Source organism: Phalacrocorax carbo, chromosome 1, assembly GCF_963921805.1.
Source record: "Phalacrocorax carbo chromosome 1, bPhaCar2.1, whole genome shotgun sequence".
Taxonomy (NCBI): Eukaryota; Metazoa; Chordata; class Aves; order Suliformes; family Phalacrocoracidae; genus Phalacrocorax; species Phalacrocorax carbo.
Genome location: NC_087513.1, coordinates 202,886,910 through 202,908,830, shown reverse-complemented (window position 1 = coordinate 202,908,830; position 21,921 = coordinate 202,886,910). Strand labels below are relative to the sequence as shown.

Genomic DNA, 21,921 nt, shown 5'->3' with positions numbered 1-21,921 from the left:
CAGTGAACTCACAGTTTGTTCATTCTCGGCAAGAATTCTTTCTGTGGTTTGTAAACTTGCAGATTTCAACCTCCTTCCTTGGCTACTTCAGCTTCTCTTCATGAAGCTTGGCTCCTTAGGAGATGTTGATATTACCAGATTGCCAGATTCCTCTGCAAGTCATGTTTCCTCTTTTAGACTTAACACTATTCACTTTCTTTTGATCTTTCATCCTTTCCTCTGCCACTCCCTAATTAATCACCCCTAGTACTGTGCTGAAGTGGTTCACAGTGATTTTCTTCTTCATCTTCAGTCATGTAAGAATCAGCTCCACAGTTATGGAGCCAGGTAAACTGTGTTTTGAGATCTGCATTGTTTTGGAGTAGTGCCCTTTAATTTTATAAAAGTGCAGAAGTTTAAATGAATTTCATTGTCTCATGAAATAGGTACAAGTCTGCAGTAATTAAACAGTGTATTAGATCCTTGCACAGTCCTGGATAGGATGCAAACTAATTTTCTGTGGACATGATTTATTTTTGTTCTTCACCTGTGGGACATCTGTTACTCCAACATGTACAGTGGTATTCAGATAAGATACTTAGCTCCTGATGAAGGTATCCAGGAAATTTATTTGCTTGAAGGCCTTCATCACCAATGAATTTCTAAGTAAATTGTAGCAGAGTGACTCCATCAGCAGATTAATTTGTCTTGTGTGCACTGATGGTGTGATATGGTCTCACTGCAGTTACTGTACTTAAGGGGCAAATCCAGCATCTGCCTACTACCTCCCCCGTTGATTGCACTGACAAAATCAGCAAAGAGCAGCTCCTGGCCTGCTCTGTGAGCAGGAGTGTGCCTCCAGGCCCTCCTCCTTCTCCTCTCTCATGTGGAAGTAGTGTTGGCAGCAGCAGCTTCCAGCCAGCTCTGTGCATGCTCCAGCACAGAAGGTGGTATTTGGCTGCTTGGATGCTGCTTGCTGTCCAAGCAGCTGTTCCCGTTAGTAGAGTACGTGAGTTACCAGATAGACTGCTAGATTACAGGCCTAGTACAGTCAAGGTCCATTTAGTTAGTCAAGTAAGATTGCAATCCTGAAGAGCTCAGAGTGTAAGTAGGCAAGTCAGAGATGAGGAGAAATGGAGCACCAAGAAATGGGGACTCTGAAGTAGAGCCACTCTACCACTGGGCCATGTCCGTTTTCTCAGTTTCGTACTGGATGATTTGTCCATCTTCTGCAGCATATTTTTTGTCATCATGATGCTGTTGCATTTTGTTCTTGATATACATGAAAATGCAAGTAGGTTTCTCGTAGAGAACAACATGATATTGTCAGATCTCTAACAGTCCTTTTCAGTTCTCATTTGAATATAAATACTTTGTAACAATTTTCTGAAGATAAAGATTTCTGAAGATACATGTAGAAGATGACAAGGTACCAGAGAAGAGTGACTAGAAGGTGTAGTGTGCCAATTTATAGAACTAGAGTCACATTATCTAGAAATAGATTTATTTTTAATGTATAGTTTATTGTTAAAAGGTTTTGAGATAAAATTATGGCCTGTGTAGTGATATAAAGTGATTGCAGGATAAATTTTAAAGATAACGCTGAGCAGTGCATGTTTGCTACTGAACTTTGAGTGATAAATTCTGGAGGGAAGTTGCTGGGTAAGTACCTGGAACTATAAAGTGTTAAACCACAGCCCTGAAAGGATTAGCCAAGTGAATGTTTACTTTTAGTTTATTCAAGCCTCTGACTTCAAAACTAAGAAACTGGGAGCTGAGGAGCAGGGTGGTTTGTTTCCTTCTTCCACAATTCTGAATAAAAAAAAATCGATGTGGAACAATGACGACTGTTTTAAAAACCTTTCAGTACTAAGTGACTAGAAGCAGTTGGCTCAGATCATAAATACAGATCTGACATTTTATAAGAATGTTGAAAATTACTGGAGCAGGGCAGACCAAAGGGATTACATTAGCTCAGTGTTAGGTTTTAGCAGGCTAGTTGTGGATGACTACGAAGGAATATTGATCAAAAGAGAGATAGGGGGTTTCATTATTCTCTCGATATATCCTCCTTTTTTTGCCTGCAGGTACTGGTTTACATCTTCTCATCTGAAGATTACAATCTAGATTACTGAGTTTAAAGGGCAAGAGTGGACATATTCTGAAGTTTGCAGTGACAGTGAGTCCCTCTGATGGAGCCTTGTTGTAAGCATGTGTTCGTTTGCAGTTCACGCAGCTTGTCCCAGCACGTGTATATCCAGCCGCCTATATAAAGGCTTGTTTTGTGAGAAGTTGACAGGGAATTGGGGTTAATATTGTTCCATTAACTATGTTGTCTAATTTACTGCTTCAGAGCAGTTGTGTCCTATTACTCAGCTGTTGAAATCACTCATATGTGGTAATACCTATTGGTGCTTCTGAGATCAGTAGCCATATATCTTCCAAACATAGGTTATGAAATAAAAATATTTGGCCTCTGGAATTCTATATGCTAGCTTCTTAATGAGCCAAACCCAAGCAGGTAGACAAAACCTGAACAACCTTCAGAGCTTGCACTTAGAATTTTAATTGAAGGGTTTAAAACTATTTTGGCCACCTGGTTGGTGGGCAAAAATAGCCCTGTAAAATGGTGATAAGAAGACTTCTGGCTATAGAAAGCCTATCTTCTAGAAGAGATTAGAGGAGCTCAGTTTGTCCAAGAGTTCAGGGTGACTTAATACTCATTGAAAAAATCTTCTTCACCATCAAGGCAATTTCTAAAATAGTTTGTGAATTTTGTAGGCAAAAAAGGAAAAGCTGGAAGTTGATAATGGCAGCATTTGGAACTGAAAGGGAGTGGAGGAAAGGGATGGGTCATAGGGAAGTGCTGACTAATGGTCAGCAAACACTGCGAGGGAGTTCTTGTAATAAGATCTGGCCTCGCTTTCTAAAAAAAAACAACCCCATACTATTCAAGCATTAAGTGTGGGTTGGGGAGGTTTCTAAGCTGAACTGTTAGAAAGTGGGGAGGGTCTATGCTGGAAGGAGAGCTTGGTTATAGTGTTGTTCTTAGCCATTAAAAAAGACACACAACTAACTTCTGGTGTGACCTATATTCTGGTATCTTATGTGGGTAGGAGGTATTCATATATTTATTGTATTACAGAGGTGTGTTACTAGGAAGCATGATTTTAAATTGTAGACATATTTTTGAGTACATGTTTTTTTAAAAATATATGCCAATAAGTAAATATGATGTCCTTCCCCCTTCTCCCACTGCAGCTGCATCCCCCAACACTCTCCTTCCCCCCAATGGCTGAATGCTGGTTTTCATAACTAGTAGGTGAAGGCTGCGGGGATTCTAAATTTGGAGTTAACTTATACTAAGTTAAGATGATAATTTTAAGTTATTTAGGATTTATTGGGAACTTCAACTCTTATTATATATCTCCTGCTGAAATTTAGTGAAAGTTGGAGATTTGTGATTCTTATTTTGTGATCTGTTTTGCATCTAAGGGTAGGGTTTAACTGTCTCTAAATAAGTACTTTGCTACCTTTATTGATAAAACATGATAGTTGCTAATTTTGGCAAAGGCTAAACTCTTATGTATCTTTAAATGAAATTTGTACTTTAAGAAAGAACTGTTAGTAATTTAAGTGGTGTGCTTTTAAACAAAGCCCTGTGCTTAACGCATTTTATAAACATTATTTTTAATTCCCTGTGTACCAAAAGGTACTCAGAAAGCAAGTCAAATGACTGCAAATCAAATACATAAAAACTGAGGTATTGGTATTTATTGTGTTGATTTAATGGAATAAACTAAAATGTGAGACCTCTCTTAAATACTACGTGGGTCTTTGTTTTTTGTTTCTAGAAAGAATGTGGAGTTTGTTTTGCTGCTGATAATTCCACTGTCAAACTTTGTTTCCCTGTTACTCTTCCAAATTCTTAGTAATAAAACAAAATAGAAGTGAAAATTTCCATTTGATAACTTCTGAAAATTGCAATGAAATTTGAGTTCAAAATTAGTTTTACTTTGCATTATTTTTTTTAACAATGGACTTCTGGAATATTTTTAAACTGATGCTTTTTAAACTCTTTGTGACTGGTGAAGGGAAATGTAGAAGCTGGAACTTGAAAATCTTCAGGGTGAAAACATTTTTAGGTCACTTTTAAAAATAAATATAAAAGCTATTATATTGAAGTATACTATACATTTATTATAGCTGTCATTTTAAATTATATAATCTAAGTAGCTTAATCTCTTCTCATGGTTTTGCTCTTTATTGTCTTTGCCACCCTAGTTTAAATGGATAAATAAAAATAACTTTTCAAAGCATAGCCTTTAGACAACGTGTTTTGTATCTGGGTGTGGAGAAATCTTTTGCTTCTGGTGCACTGCAGCTTGAGAAATCTGTCTCCGGGGGGCTGAAGCGTGGGGGATGAAAAAGAATAATTTGCTGGCAAAAAAGAGACTATGCAAGATTGCATAGAGTTGGCTGAGCAGGTAGCTCACAAGTACTGACTCAGGCAGCAACTTGCTGTTGGAAGATTTTTGTCTTTGTTTTACATGGCAATCTGCGAAGTCTTCAGGGACATGAATAATTGCCTCCAACCTCAGCAGCACATAGTGTTTGTCTGAATAGCAAAAGCAAAAAGCTGTCCCTGAGACATGGTCATAAGGAGGAATCAAAAAGGGATGAAGAAAACTAATACAGGAAGTGGAAGTAAAAAAGGGAAAAAAAAACCCGAAAGAAGAAAAACATTAAAAAAATTTAAGTACAGAGAAAGGAAATAGAGGCGTTATTTTTTTGCTAAGCTGCAGTCTCAAATGAGGGAAGAGATACTCCATAAGGCTATTTGTATAACTACAACTGAGAACATAGAAAAAGCTGATCAATTTAAGGTGTGAAGTGTCAGTTCTGAAGCACACATTAAAACAGTTGCCAATATTAATGATTTTAATGGCAAGAAAACCAGATGCACTTATTCTTTGTAGCAGAAAGCTATGCATTCATTTCCAGTAGGTCCTACATAGTGGTTTCATAGTCATCTCATCTTGTCAAGGCTGTCTGGGAGTGACCATTGTCTGAACGCTCAAGCAACCAGTTTGAACTGCCCTCTGAGACTTCCTACTTAGAGCAATAAGGAAACAACCTGAAGAGTCTTTTTATCTTAATATTTTGTTTTCCTTGGTGGTGGTTAGCCTCAGGGTTATTCAACAGGATTGCTAGGAACCCCCTTTAGATACTAAGGCAGCTGGCTGTAGCAGCTTTTATTGCAGCATGCTTAGGCAAGCCACTCTGACTTGAAAACCTTCAGGCAACCAAAAAAAGGGTATATAGAAAGGGGCGTAAAATTGCCTGGCTCCTGTTTGTGCAGAGAGGCATTTGATTTCCCTCTTGCTTTCTTTGTCTCCTTTTAAGAGCTAACTAGGGAGAGAGAAATGAGATAGAATCTCAGAGATAAAAGGACAAGAAAGTGATAAAGGATTCTATGGCCCATCACTTCTGAAAATCATCTGCCCTTCCCTTAATGATGTGAAAGTTAGTGTTTGTGTAACACAATCTTGCCTTTAGTGTTATGGAAGATAAAATGGTTGCGTCTTGAGAAGGTTTTCTATGTGTTTGCTAAGCAGGGTTGTAGGAGGGTATCAGTAAAGTTAAATGAACCCAGTGATTTAACTTGAAATAGCAGCAGAGACAGTTCTGCCTTTAGAGTTGCCTTCCTTGGTGATATATCTTTATCTCTTTCATTTAAAATTAAAGACAGAGAAAGAAAGATGAATTCTGAGTATGCTGAGTGACTTAGCCATAGGAAGCAAACTTCTTACCTTTGAGGACAGGGTGGAGAGAAGGGGAAGGTTTTCTTTAAATATAGCCTCTTCTTCTGCTGTGGAATCCAGAGGCCAAGTTGAAAATGAAATAAATCTGATGACACAGAATGTGATCACACAGCATTTAGTCCTTTATGGAGTTTGGGAAAGGATTGAACTAGTACAAGGACTGTAAGAGCAGGGACCTTTCATCTTAGTCTCTGTAATGCTGCTGTTTCTTATAGTTTTCAAAGTAGTGGAAAGAGCCCTGGAAACGAAAATGCCCTCATTCTCCTTTTTGTCTGAAACTCAGAAAATAAGATTGTTTTATTTGGAAAACCCACAGGGGAATCCAAGAATCATATTTTTGAGACTCAGTTTAAAATACTTCAAAGCACTGTGATACTAGTCCTGTTTTTCTAGATGAGGTCCCTGAGTGCAGGGTGGGAGAAGGGACAGGAGGAAAAGGAATAATAAATGCAAAAATAAAGATATTATTGCTTTCATTTTTGCTTTGACAAATGGCAGTTGTTCAAGGGTATATTATAATAAAGGTGGTACTACCGTGGCAAACCTTTGGACATCATGTCATGCCTTCCACTCCTCTATTAGTCAGGCATGTACAGTTAGACTGCCTACTGCCCACCTTCCATTTTAGCATTATACACTCTGAAGTATGGACCTTCCTGTGAGTTCTTTCCTAAGAAGGGCAGTGCTGTTCTGCAACTCCAAAACAGCAACGTGTTTATAATCAGAACAGTAAGCTTAGTATTAAGTCCTTGAATGTATTGTGCATTGTCTGCATGCAGGCCAGTGCTAATGAAGGCTGCCTTTGAATACCTTAATGCTAAATGTTGTATTTTGTGTATCTCTAAAAACTCTGTTTTGTGTATCAGTGTCCATGGCTTTGGGCCATGGTAGCTCTCAGCATCTTGCAAGCTGCAACCACTTTAGGAATAAATTCCAGAGGCATTTGTAGAAGAACTTGCCTGACTCTTAGTGTCTGAGTGCAAAATCTATTTCTGCACCGATTAGACTTTTGTCAGAGACGCTTAAGGCATTTACGTTCCCCTTACTACATTTTTTTTCTAGTTCAGATTCAAACCATTAATCTGCTGAGTGAATTTCTTCTGCCTAAGACTGTAATTATGAGGCTAGCATATATGGTTCTATTTCATATTTTGATTATGGGAGCTGGGGTGGTTTAGTCTGGAGAAGAGGAGGCTGAGGGGAGACCTTATCGCTCTCTACAGCTACCTGAAAGGAGGTTGTAGAGAGGTGGGGGTCGGTCTCTTCTCCCAAGAAATGAGTGATAAGTTGAGAGGAAACGGCCACAAGCTGCATGAGGGGAGGTTTAGATTGGATATTAGGAAATATCACTTCACCAAAAGGGTTGTCAGGGATTAGAACAGGCTGCACGGGGAAGTGGTGGAGCCACCATCCCTGAAGGTATTTAGAAGACATTTGGATGTGGTGTTCAGGGACATGGTTTAGTGGTGAACTGGCAGCGTTAGGTTGACAGTTGGGCTCGATTATCTTAAAGGTCTTTTCCTACCTATACGATTGTGTATGCGTGTGTATGTATTAAGGGGCTAGAGCTCTGACAGGCTCTCTTCCCACCTGGCCAAATGGGTGTTCATGCCTGTACGTTTTCCTTGTGTTCTTTCTCAAAGTTAATGACATCACAGCTGTGGCACAACACATGATTGCATGCTGAACAATTGCATGTTGGTTTTAAGGTACGCTTTTGCAAGCTGAAAGTAGGGTAGAGCTGTCTGTTGTCACATCACCAGCATGCTCTCTGTCATCCTATGCCCGTGGTATGGTTAGGTGAGGACATCATCAGTAGCACAGATGGAGTAGTCCAGCACAAGCTATGATTAGTTAATGCATAAAGACCTGTCAAGCAGAAGAAAGAATATGGAAAATGAAAAAATACAGCCATACTATGTATTGCAGCAATATTCAGAATTTTATCTATGTTTCTATTTCTATGAGGCAGTTAGGCCGTGGCTAGAGACACTACTGTTCTTAAGAGAGAAACTGTGTTACGGATTTTAGGGTTTTTTTCCTGACTTTTTTTTGAAATGGTCATATTAAGAAGTTACGAATTTTACTGCTGTGTGCTTTTGTATATATTAGGCTGTAATAATCTGGAGACCTAAGGAAATATTGCAAGTTAATATGGAGAAGACAAGTGGAAACAGTGCTCTCCCAAGCAATGGGTGGAACATCGTCTTTCAGCAGATGAGATTTCCATTGCTGTGGGACCAACAGCTTTTCCTTTTGTTGGATTTGTTATTTACAAAGACAGCTGGAACGTCCTTAAGGGATCTTGGGCCACTTTGTGCATCTCCTTGTCTAATACAGGTGCCCATTTAGGGAAGTGTTTATGGAGGACTGAATTGGGGGTAGAGATAATTGCTAACAGAGCTGCCTCATTCCCTCTTCAGGCTTTTCTCTTTACTGTTGCTGATTGGAATTGAAATTTGTGTCATCTCAAACAATCTATTAATGCTACTTAAAGTATAAATCTGTAACTTTGTTACACCATTTGCAAAGAAACATACACTTCTAAGTCAGCAGTGCCTAATTAGAAATGGCCAATGTAGCTGAAGACGTAGTTTCATGTTTGAATTTTTTCCAATTCTTGAAATCCCCTGAATTAGGGTAAAGGGTGCACAAAGAATGTGACAGCTTCTACCCTCAGGCAAAGATGAGTCCACTCCATTGTGTGTAATATTCTAAGAGTAGCATCAGCCATAACCCAGCAATCTCTGCATGCTACACTCCAATTTTTGAGAGTGGTAATCAGAGCAGTTCATGCCAAGGCTGTTCCTACTCTAAAGTTTTCCTTTCATCCCACATCTAAACTGAACTGTGGAAAATTCACCTGTGGAGTCCCCTAGCCCATCTGCGATGTCAGACTGATCTTGGCTTTCTAGTTATTGCCGCCTTTCTTAGGAAATTGCATCTAGCTCTGAATTAGTAGATGCTGTCACTCTTACAGCTGCACTATGGTCAGACCACCACATTTGTGATTCTCCTGTAGGGGTTAGACCTCTGCAGAAGTAGGTATTCTGTTTTCTTCTCTGCCTGCTAGAATGATTTGTAGGTGGGCATCTTGCAGGTAGCTCACACTGCCTATGCACAGGACAAGTTTATCAAAGATTTGGCAAAGGGGTGAGTTTGAAGTAGATTTGTTTGTTTGTTTTTGAGATAATTTATGGTAGTTTCAAGAGCAGAAATACTCTCCTACTATTACCAGGAGAACATGAAGTCCTGATGTACTAAAATATGCTGGTGATAGCTCTAAAATAATTCAGTAATGTCATTTATGAGGAGAAACCTACTCTGGTCATGATTAATCTTTAAAGTTCTTAAATGAAATAAAATAATAAAAAGGGAAAACCTTTCAGAAAGTCATACATTATGTGGACTGAGGAAACCAGCTGGCTATGAAGACAAAAGAAAAAATATGAAAGAACAGAATCTGTAGCTCAGTCATTTAAAGCAAAACAGAATCATAGGTAACATGCCTGTCAATGGAGCACTTCATGTTTGGGATATAGTAAGTTGAAATTTCACACCAAGTTTAGAAAATAAGTAGGTTTAGCTTCAGATGTGCACTTGCTGGTGTTAAAGAGAGACTTCCCAATCCATCCCCAATATAAAAAGTACATACACAATGCCAAGTCAGCGGTTTTGGTAGGTCTGTCATGATGTGGTCAGTGGTGTGTGTTTGTGTTTTGCTTTTAATAAAGTAGGATTTCCAGTGAATTCCTAAAACAGTCCCAAAAATCCGAAAACCAAAATCCAAGTTTGTCATCAACTTCACTAGAGACTGGCAATAATTTTCTCACAGACATAAAATATAAGTCTTGTCTACATTGTAAAATACAAGCATTACTTTATTGAGAGATGCCTGTGTAGTGTTTTACGGTGGGGTTTGTATACTGAAGAACAACTTGTCTTTCTGAATGTTTGTGACTATTTTTTTGAAACGTTTGTTTGTGAAAAATCATGTCCAAATGCAAAAAGAAGCGATGGATGATTTATTCTGCCTTGTTTGTATTCTCTTATGTGTGGATCAGGCCTCTTCAGTTTTTTGCTGCTGCAGAAATTTCATTTAGCATGTTCACCTGGTACCTAAGATTAAAATATCTGTTCACTGTCTTTTGCTTTTCTTCCTAATGGCACATTTCTGTTACACATTTCAGTAAAACAATCTGGCAATTTCTGACCTGCTTATGTAATAATATCGCTTCTGAGAGGATCCTTTCTTGTGGAAGGGAAGTTCTCACTGCAAATGGCATAGTGTATGTGCACCATATATAGGGTGACTTTATGCTAATAAAGGCAAAAAAGACGAAGAAAGAATCATGGTTTTGTAATGACTGAGAATTCTGTTACAAGAATGAAGTCCCCAACATAACCTTGAAAAGGGTACCTACCAGCGAGGACACTGTAGTTGCAATAAATACTACAGAATATCAAAGCCGAAGGCCTCTTAGATAAGCCTTTCTCGAAGGACTTAAGTAATTTTTTGAGTGTCCGATTTGTGTTAGTTCATTTCTGACACGGCTTTCAGTAATACAGTTTGTCTTTTCAGCGCGGCAACTAGAATACAAATGTGAAGGTGTATCACACTTTGTGCAAAGGCAGATCAGTTCTCTGTTTTTAGGAATGGTTTTATTTTATTAGTCTATTAGCATCTAAAGGTTATTTTCAGTAAAAAGTAACAAATATTTTTTTTTGGGGGTGGGGGGGTGGGGGGGTGGGTGGGTTCTCTGGATCTCCTTCTTTTCCATTTTACTCAAAAAAAACCAAACCAAACAAACCAAAACCCAACCCAAACCACCAACTCTTTAAAACTAGGTTAGAAATTGATTCTGACAAACCTTCAGGCATGTGATAGTGTTTAATGCCAATAAAGATTTCTTTCAGTTAGAAATTCCAATTCTTAGTAACTGCAGAAATGCTCTTTGAGTGTGTAAAATAAGAAAATTTTTCTTTTCCTTAAAGTTGTTCTTGTCAATATGTAAATAATTTGTATGTGACTCTAGAACTTGGGGATGGGTGGGGAGAAGCAGCTTGATTCTCTTCATAACGCACAGCACTTTGAAGGTGCTTTTTGGTGGAGGGTGGGGAGTGGTGTGGCTTGGAAGAGTCACTCTTCTTGATACCTAAATTGACATAGGTTTGCTAACAAATGTTTTGCATGGTCTGGGTGTTTTAGCTTTGTTTTTCTAAGACTTGCTACCGTAGACCTACATTTGTGGTGCAGTGTAAGTTGTTTTCCTTATTTTATACAACATTGGTCTGATTTAACAAGGATTTGCTTCACCTAGACATAAATGAACAATAATAGAGAGTGTCAGATAGCTAGATGGTGGGTTTGAGAATTTATTCGCTGAAACAAAATGTCTTATGTTCTTTGATTGTCCTAGAGATGTTGATTTTAATTCTAAGACTGCGTACTCGTTTTGTTCCATGCGCACAGTACAGAGCTGTGATTCTAGTTCATGAGTAGGTAGAATTTAAGTTCAGTCTGACAGCACTGTATGAAATATAATGGCTGATTTATGGGTTTTGTTGGTTTTATGTTTGCTAATTTTTTTTTTTACATTTTTGGGGTAGTGCTTTATCAAGATGTGCTTCAGGTCATGTAAAACATGATAGTGAAGGTAAGGATTGGGGCAGTTGTCATGTAATGCAGCTACTCTGGAAAAAATATTTAGTGCAGGGAAAGATAATATAGTGTTGGCGTCAGAGTTCTTTTTATGTCTCTTCAGACCTTTTCTGCACTGCAATTCAAAACAGAGGGAAAGATCTTTACCTGGGGAGAATGTCCTATTTCCATACTTAAATTGATAATGAGAAATACATATTTTTTTATAGTAAGTTACCCTGGTGCATGTGCTGCAGATAGTGAACAAAATTAAGACCATTATTCCCTCCTGTTGTACTAGGATTTATTTAAACACTTCAACTGTGTAAGTGGATGTTTGCCTGCTTTGTATTCTGTAAATTGATGAGCATGATTTGGAAGTTGTGCAAAAGAACTCATCTGTTTTGATGTGTTTTGGGTGTTTTCTTAGTATGTAGCATTCAAAAACTCAGGGTTCGGAGCAGGTAAGATATAGGTAAGGACTGTGGTTTGAGGGAGATTGAAAAGAAAGAGTTTGAGGGAAGGTGTGGGGGAAATGGGTACGTGGGTCAGGAAGTACAGAGCTGAGTGGGCGGGGACGAAAAGTTTGCCTTATTGAACCAACCTTACGATTAGTGTGATTTTAATGTAATCAGCTTGCTTACTTCAAGACTTTTCTTCTGTGGCTCTTAGCTCAAAGACAACTACTGTTTGGAGTTTAGTTGGTAAAGGAGGGAACACACTGACTTTTCCCAAGTGATACTCAGCTAGGGAAAAGTTGGAAGCTGCTGCCTTAAAATAGCTATCCATATTAATCCTTATGAACATTAGCTATATTCTGCATGGTATGCTTAAGCAGTCATGAGGAACTGATAATGCTGTTCTTGTGTTCAAAATTGGAGGTACTTTTAAAATTGCTTCTTCTGTAGTCCTTTCATCTATCCCACATTCAGATGTGTTTGGAAAAGCTGGTGAGTGTTGTTTCAGTCTGTTTTTCAATGTTTTCCTACAGTTAACTGCAAAAATGGTTCTGTAATGCAGTGAGATGTTTTTGCTTCTGTTTCTTCCTCTGCACTCAAATAGTGTATGAAAAGAAAGGCTATAAAATATATACCTTAGGTAGACATTTTATAAGTTCATAGTATTACATGAATTTTTATAGGAGTTAAATGGAAATAAACAAATGTGTAATCATGAGTGCAGTGGTGTTTTCCCAGTTTCCACTGTTCCCAGAAATGCACTGAGTAAATATAACAAATCAGAAAGAGGGGAGGAGTAGCACATGCTGGTACTGTAATTTAAACACATAGTCTGTGAAGCATTAGTGTGCTGTGTTTTTACATCTGTATTATCTTTACTGGCTTTCATTGCTTTGCAAAGTTGACCATCAGAAAAATGAAGAAATGTTCTCTAGTATCAAAGTTTATGTATAATCCAGTGTATATATAGGGTAGTCTTTACTGTCTTGTGCCCTGTTTTATAAATAAATAGGCTTAAAAAGGAAATAAAGCAGTCTTGCTGCATGTGGCATGTTTCTTAGTGGGGCTGAATATTGGAAAACATAGGCAACCAAAGATGCAGTGTGCTTAATAGTACCTGTGTTAAATGAGCTGTATTGTGGAAACTAACATGGCAGCGACACCATTTTAATTAATGCTGTAGTAATGGGTTTCCTGTACACAAGGAAAAACTGTCAGTAGTTGCCACATGCAGACAAAATAAAGCATTGTTTTACTATTGTATTTTCATACAAGTAACATTCCTGCCTCTTTTGTGATCCTGCTACAGTGTGTCTGTAATTCATTGACCTGGAATTGTGTGCATGTTTAGAGAGAGTAAATACACATATCTTAAACCAAAACTTTTTTAAAAGCCACTTTGTGGTACCTTCTGACTTAAAACAGAAAGTCCCTTCAGTGGGTAGAATGTGATAAATGATTCTACATCAGTAATTATTTTGGTGACCACTGCCCCATTTTATGATCGTCTGTATTTTATCTATTCATTCTCACTTTTTTTAAATGATGAAGTAGTTGCAAAATTTAGTATTTGGGGAAAATACCAACTTCTTGAACATCAAAGAACATGTTAAAAACATTTACTAATTAGGTGGAGCATATCTTTATTAATTGGATTTAAGGGTTTCATTAGGAAGTTTTTTGGCATAGCAATTGGTTGCTTAGGGCAGGGAGAAAATAATACTCTGTTCTTTTTGTCCAGTTTGACCTATAATGAGGTCTTAATTTATGACCAGAGCTCTTGGATGTTGTGGTCATGCAAATACATAAAAAAGTTTGGGATTAATCTCTTCTAATGTCAGTGTATTTAACCTAGTTACCTTAGGTTCCCTTGTTGAAGGAGAAAATAGGCCTGGTTCACCTTCAGTATGTTCCTTAAATTGATCAAATTAATTACATCTTAGCAGTGCTTATTTAGGTTTCCACCTTGGTGGAGGGCAGCGCAACAAGGTCAGATCACAGAATCATGGAATCACAGGTTGGAAGGGACCTCAGGGATCATCTAGGCCAACTTTTCTAGGAAGAGCACAGTCTAGAAAAGATGGCCCAGCACCCTGTCCAGACGACTCTTGGTGTCCAACGTGGCTGAGTCAACCACTTCCCTGGGGAGATTATTCCAATGGTTGACTGTCCTCACTGTGAAAAATTTCCCTCTCGTGTCCAATCAGAATCTCCCCAAGAGCAACTTGTGTCCATTCCCCCTTGTCCTCTCCATGTGACTCAATGTAAAAAGGGAGTCTCCATCTTCTTTGTAACTACCCCTTAAGGACTGGTACATGGTGATGAGATCCCCTCTGAGCCTCCTGTCCTTGTATGGCAGGCTTCCCAGTCCTTTGATCATCTTGGTGGCCCTTCTCTGGACCCCTTCCAGCCTGTCCACACCCTTTTTGTAGAGCGGGGACCAGAACTGTACACAGTACTCCAGATGTGGCCTGACAAGCGCTGAGTAGAGTGGCATAAGGACTTCTTTCTCTCTGCTGGTGATGCCCTTTTTGATGCAACCCAGCATCCTGTTGGCCTTCTTGGCCGCAGCAGCACACTGTTCGCTCGTGCTGAGCTTCCTGTCCACCAGCACCCCCAGGTCCCTTTCCACAGAGCTGCTCTCCAGCCAGGTGGATCCCAGTCTGTGCTGCACTCTTGGATTATGTTTTCCCAGGTGCAAGACCTTACACTTGTCCTTGTTGAACTTCATAAGGTTCTTGCTGGCCCACTCCTCCAGCCTATCCAGATCTCCCTGCAGAGCAGCTCTCCCTTCTGGAGTGTCTACTTCCCCACTCAACTTGGTGTCATCTGCAAACTTCATCAAGCTACACTTGATGCCATTGTCCAGATCACTTATGAAGATGTTGAATAACATTGGGCCCAACATCGATCCCTGGGGGACCCTGCTAGTGGCAGGTTGCCACTTTGAAAAAGAGCTATTTACCACCACCCTTTGGGTGCGGCCTGTCAGCCAGTTCCCCACCCACTGCACAGACCACTTGTCTAGGCTGTAATGCATTAATTTCTCCAGGAGGAGACTGTGGGGAACCTTATCAAAGGCCTTGGAGATGTCAGTGTCTACAAAGACGCTAGTGACCAAATCTGAGTTATTTATCCCTTTAGAATGTCTAAAATAACAGTACCAGCCCCTAAACTTGAATATGCCTTAAAATAAAAGAAAATTTGAATTGGGAAGAGTTGTTGCACAAGCATTGGTTAATCCAAACAAAAAAAAAAAAACAACCAAGGAAAATTTACAGCCTGATTGTTAGTTGAGTAGAAATACACATTGATCCATCAAGGTACATAAAAAACACAATGCGACATGTGGGTACAAAGCAGAGGTGTGAGTTGGAGTACCTAGTTTTGAACTCAGATCGCCAATAGAATTTATATTGCTGCTTTAAATATTGTGTTTTTGGTGAAGTGAAAATGGGCATTCCATGTAATCCAGAAAAAAGTAACTTCAAGGATTATTAATGTAAGAAAAGAATTGTACCAAGTTAATGATGCATTGGATTCTAATTGATAAAAGTACTATTTGAATGAGTTTTAATTGATATCAGTTCTAATTGATACCAGTTCTAAATGAATCAATAAGAAGCTTTGATGTCAACACTCAGTGTGTATTAGTTTTATTTTTGTGCACATGTACTTCTTGGGGCAGTGTTGCTTAATGGCATCAAGATAGTGTTGATGCTTGCTGTGAACAGCTTGCATTTGTTATTCATTAGCAAAACATGCTAATCACATACTCAAAAGGTGAAGTAATTATTACACTTTTGTATTTTCATTGAATTGAATACTTTTGTGAATGACGCTGCTGAATGTACTTTACAGTTTTTTCAAAACAGATAAATCTAAGCTCCCAAAGTTTTGTAATTAGGTTCTGCAGAGGGCTGGTTGAGTTACTTGACAGTCCATCTGTCCTCATCTCTTCACATGAAGCTGAAAAGCAGCTGCACATCACTTTCATATTATTGCTCTAATGTGACTGGTAACTTAAATTACCACAGAGAGATTGTTCAGTTGTCAGTGGTGAGGGGAGTAGTCCCTCAAATAATCTGAGGATGTGGTCTATGCACAGAAAGGTTGGGAGCACTAATGATTACTCACTAGCCAGCTCACTACAACTCCCTAGGCACTGAATAGGAACTCATCATGCCAAGTTGCTGGACTGTGCTTGAGATTCCAGACATAACTGGCTTTGTTTGAAAGAGTCTGAAGTCACATTTAAAAATGACAAGTAACTAATCAATGAGAAAAGGAAGAGAATGTTTTTTTTTCAAAGGCACAACATCTAATTATGGTACAACAGTCTAGATTACGATATTCATGTTGAGTCTTATCGCACCATAGCTTTAGCTATGATGGCTACAGCTGTTTGTTGGGAAAGTGGTGGTGGATGGAGCAAGGGCTTGAGAATCTGACATACTGTGATGCTTGGAAAGAATCCAAACAGTTCTTGCTTTGTTTTAGATATGGCTGTTGTTGGCAGGCTTAATCTTTTGCTGTTAAACTTTCTGTGCTAGCAGGTCATTGTGGTGAATGCGTGACTGTCCTAACTCCTGCTTTGTTTTGTCTTAGTCACATTGATCAAACAACGACATGGCAAGATCCTAGGAAGGCCATGCTTTCCCAGATGAATGTTACAGCTCCCACCAGTCCTTCCGTGCAGCAGAACATCATGAACTCAGCATCAGGTAAGCAAAACATGTATTTATGAAAAAGATAATACAAATGAAGATGCCACTAGCTATTTTAATTTGGGGGGGAGTCCAAATCTCGCAGTTGTCCTTCTAGTTATCCTGGTTTTTAAACTTTAAATTTGTTGATGCTTGGTGCATAGAGCAAGAGGCTGATACTTTGAGGTAAGAGAACTTGTATAATATTTGTGATGTCAACAGAAAGTATCCTGTAGTTCTTTTGTTTGTGTTTTATTTTTTCAAATGAATGATTCAAACATTTAAAGAAGCAGAATTTTTGCCTCATTTCTTCTGACAGAAAATGCTGTTAAATTGAAGACCAGAATTTCCATGAAATGAGTGTCTATTTACATTAACACTGTTGTTCTTCTGCAGTGTTCTTCTCCCCTTGGTTACTTATTAGATTTGGTAAACTCCCATTCATTTACTTTTCCTTGATTTGTTATAAACATCTCAATTTTTTCTGCCTTTTCTAAGCACTTTGACAATCTTGTTTAGAAGCAGAGGTGTTTTGGTTTTCCTCTTATTCTCCTACCATTTCCAAAATCCTCTATCATGATGATTATTCCTCTACCTAAGGAAGTCTGATGTGTTTTCCTGGAATATAGACTTGTTTTTCAGCTAATTTGGGGGGCCATCACTAGACAGCAAAGTGTGCTTGTTTTTGCTATAGAATCTGCTGTATGTTTTCAGAGCTCTCTTGTCCTGATAGAGCAAAGAGCAAGCAGATAAATTTGGTGCCATGCTAGTTTGGCTGCTGCACTTTCTTCTCTATGCTTCTGTTTGTCGCTGAGGTTCGTGTTTTATTTCTTTTCTCACAGTCTGATGGTATTTTGTGTATGTCTGCTGTATCCGTATTTCACAAAGGTTATTCTCTGGTGCAGCTTTTTGTTGTCCATTTAGACAGCTTTGTTTCATGCTGCAATTCATATGCTGCAGACAATACCAAAAGATTAACAGGCATGACCAAACTGTGCTCTTCATGGCTGTGTGTTGGAGGGGAAGCTAATCAAACTTTTTGCTGGCTAGGCCAGGAGGTTGGATTATCCTGAAACAAATGAGTCCTGTTCAAGTTCAGGAAGTCATGATTCAGAGCAATTAAGGTCTCAGGCTCTGATGTGAAAATATAATACCTGTGACTGTTTTTTTCTGTAAATATATCCCGGGAAACTTGCAGCAATAGAGTTGACATGTTTTTGCAGGGACGCTTACAAAGAACAGGGAATAAGAGAAAGAAAACAATTCTCTTGCTCTGTCTTGCCTTTTGGTGTATCTGATTTGTGCTAAAACTAAATGCTTGCTGTCTGAATATTGACAGAAATTCTGTGTTCTAAGATAATTCCTCAAACATTCCATTGTACCAAGAATTAACAGGAAATAATATTGATAGAGAAGTAGGATTCATTTTTTGTACCTAGAAAGAAATGAAGGGTCCTTAGCAAAAAAAATAAACTGGTTAGTTTTTGGGTAAAAATCTAAAAGAGAATCTATCAGTCAGTACATGAGGATTATTTTAAAAAGAAAACTAAGAATTTACATGTAACTGACAGGTGTGTGCGAGCAAGTGACCCTGCATAGGTCTTCTTGCTCAGGCAATAAAGAAGAGTTGAGAGGTCTAAGTGGGATGTCTTGTGACTTGAGAAAGCACTTATTTGAATACAAGTTCATTAAACATTTATTTCAAATTTCACAGAGGATACTGTATTGAATTGAACTGAAAACCTTGGTTTTTTCCCCAGTGCTCTGAATTTGATAAAGTGCATGAAGAAACCAGAACTTCTGTGTATATTATGTGTTTATGTGACATTGTTTTTTTTTAAGTTTAAATCACTGGAGGTGATGTGACTTGGTGCTCTTCAGGTAGACCTGCTTACTCTTAACTTACTTGCATTTAACAAAAGTCAGTTTTCAATCAAATAATATTGAACCTGCATTTATTTGATTCTGTTTCTGATGCCTGATTTGGCAAATCTTTATGTACTAACTTTAAATTGACTGTATATTTGTTTTTACTAAAGTTTCTTATATCTGTTTCTTTTACTTTTTACTGCTGAGTTCATGGTAATTTATACTTCCTTGGTGGCCTCATAAAGAGAGAAATGGAAAAATCAAGTAACTATGCACCACTTCAGCACAGTGGAACATAAATCTGAGTGCTAACATCATGCATATCAGACTACTTAATATTCTAATTTGGATATTTATTCTCAAGAACTGGGAAATAAAGTTGAAACCTTTAAGACAGAAGTTTCCTGTTATGAAATATTGCTGGCAATGAAACATGCCCTTGTGCTTTGAAAGCCTTTCATGAAAGATATTGGGAAAAACCAAGTGTGTAAGTATTGTGACAGCTGGAGGTCGCCGACTTGCAAAAAATATGTTAGAAATGCCACAAGGGAGAATGTTTTCCTTTCTGGATAGTTCAACCTTGTATAGTGCTCAGTAATTGTAGCCCTTAATCAGAAGGTACTATCCAAGTTTTAGGATATTTAATTACAGGCTGCCATAGGAGCTTGTAAGTAAAGTTGCTGTGGTAAAACGTAAGAGAGAGGATTTTTAGGATCTGCCTTGAAAGCCATTGGAAGCTTCCATTAGTTAGAATTAAGAACAGGAAAACAAACTGAAGAGAGAGAGAGAGAGAGAACAGAAAGCTGCTGTCTGCGTATTTAAGATAAACCTGCTGTCTTTTCTGGATAAATAGGATAAGTGGAGCTCAAGGAAGGAGGAAGAAAGCAAGACTAGAAGGTGTGGGTGGAGCAAGTCAGGATAGGGTTTAAAATCAGTACTGGCATAAGGGAGATGTAGTTTAGCATGAGGCTGAGATTTTTAGATTGTTTTTATTAAGAAATCCCATCTCTTGAGGCAGCTAAGACTGGATGAGAATCCAGGTGTCTTGCTTTGGGAGCCATTAATAGGCATCTGAACCAGCTTCATCTGTTCACAGCATGATTTTGTGAATGAACTATTTTATGAATGTTAGTAAGCATGCATCCTTTATAGGAGGGCATCAGTAAGTGAAAAGTGAGGATTTCTTTTTTTCCCCCTGCTTGTTTTAGTTCTTTGATATTTTTTTGTGTCAGTGTTACTGAACTTGGCTTGCTACATGTAATCAACTTAAAATGGTTTGGGCCTTATATATGCAGAGAAACACAATGCTCTTCTGAATGCATTTGTTAGTTAATTTTCTGTGTAATAGGATTGCATCTTCACATCAGTAATGGAAAGAAAACAAGCCTGTTACTTCTAAATATGCAACAAGTATATAAAAATTAGTCTTGACTATTGTGATTTTGTGTGTGTGTTTCTAACCATTTTTTCCCTAGAGGTGTTGTAGGAGAAATTATGTTATTCTGTCTTGATTTTTAAAAAAAGTAACAGCAGTACTTGTTCTTCTGAGGAACCTGTCCTATACATTTTTTACTGAGGTAAAGGTATAAATTTGAAAGTATTGAAAGTAAACGATGCCTGTTTCTTATCAATTACTGTTGATATACCAGAGATGGGATAGTAATTGTATTTACATACTTCCATTCTTCGGATACCTTTTACTTCCTGAATCATGCTTGACAGCACCGCTTACTTTAGCCTCTTCTGCTTCTGCAGACATTAGATAATTAGCTTTAGAGCAGATTACTTGTCTTTGTCCTCTCTTGTTTTCCTTCTTACTTTGCAGTTTTGAACTGGGCTTCCTGGGGAAAATTTGTAGAGCTATTGTAATTCCCTTGCCTCTTAGGGGAAGGCTGTAGTGCCACGTTAGAGGTTGGTAGCAAAATAGACACTTGGATTCATAACTCTTGAGGTTTTCCCACACCCCGAGGGGGCGGGAGGGCAAGGAGGAATATACCAATAGCTGAAATGAGTTCTAGCTCTTCTCCTAGGTTCTTGTTCACTTCAGTTGCCGATTTCTCTTCTCTTCTCTTCTATGTAACCAGTCATACTACAAATTCTGCTTTGTGTACAGTCAATACTACATATGGTCTGTTGTGAAACTTGAGTTTCTAAGTATCTGCATGACAGTAATATTTTCTTTCTTCATCTGCAAAAAAATGCCCCCTTTTAGTAGTGTTTTTTGGTAAGCTTTACTGATTCAACAGAGTGAAGGTGGACTTTAGGTAAATTTTGTAGACTGATACAATTTTAAAAAGTTTTGGAATCACAGCGGCAGTGGTTGAAGGGAAAAATTTCTGCTTTCACAGGGGAAGATTAGGAAGGTTCTTAGAGATCAGTGTTCATATTAGGTAAAGGTGATTCCTGCTGTTGAAAATGGGTTCTCCAGTTCCTAGGTTGTCCATGCGTATTCTTTTAATATCTAGGTACAGATGCCCTCTAATATGCATTAACTTTGTGATTAAAATACAGGGTTTTTTACTTTTATTTTACAATTATGTATCAGAAACTGTAGGAGCTTGCAAGATATAGTTTGTATCCCAGCATAGGTTGAATCTATACTACGGTTTTGCTTTTGTTACTCTTTCTGTTGCTTTCTGTCTGCTGGCAGAGAGCTCTGCTTTGCATTCAAGACTCTGAGTTTCATGGCAAAAATGGTATATTGAGAAAGTAAAAACTCACAAAAAAAAATGGAAACGTGTACTGGAGACATGCACCAGAGATGCACACAGACTTTTAAAATTACATGTATTTATGTTAAGTCACAGCATTATATAAATATTTAGTTACGGGGGTATGCTTTATCAGTAGTTCTGTAAGGATGGCTTACATCTGGAAATGGGAATCTAGTTTTTGGATAACTTTGTCTTTAAAAGTTACACAGTAAACGGTGAGTTCTGTAGAAGGGTTGTCTCTCCCCATGCAAATAATTTCATAGAACTGTAAGCTTATGGTTGTGATTGTATTCAGTTGACCTAGGAGGCATCAAACAGAACTAGTAGGAGACCATGCCAAGGAATATTGTTGGTGCTAAATCTTTACAAAGGTTCAAGGGGAGACTGGAAAATGTACTTGAAAGAGAGACCATTTGGCACCTAGTAAGTAGGCAGAATCTGGCTCGAGAAATCACCTGAGGCAGTTGAAGGCCGAGTGACAATTCACAGCCACTATACTTTTTGGGTCTATATGTGTATTCAGTGCTTTATTTAAAAGTTTATAATAAACTGACAGTGGCTTAAATGCACTGCGTTCGGCAATAAGGCCTGTCCATCACCCCAGGATAGGTGTCTGGGCTAAATGGACTTCTGGTTACGCACAGCATGGCTGTTTTTGTACAACATGGGCTACAGTAACTATGGAAATTTTAGTAGAAGGTCTGAAGAGCAACAACGTAGAGTTTATAT

At 38.4% G+C, this 21,921-nt stretch overlaps 1 protein-coding gene across 8 annotated transcripts in view; it reads left to right on the top strand.

The window, feature by feature from the left end:
* Positions 1–21,921, top strand: part of YAP1 (Yes1 associated transcriptional regulator) — a 91,116-nt gene that overhangs the window by 30,700 nt on the left and 38,495 nt on the right. For all 8 annotated transcript variants that reach the window (XM_064441311.1, XM_064441309.1, XM_064441310.1 and 5 more), the window contains exon 3: positions 16,512–16,627. In XM_064441311.1, coding sequence (XP_064297381.1) covers positions 16,512–16,627 — 116 coding nt within the window. The remainder of the gene's footprint in view (positions 1–16,511; positions 16,628–21,921) is intronic.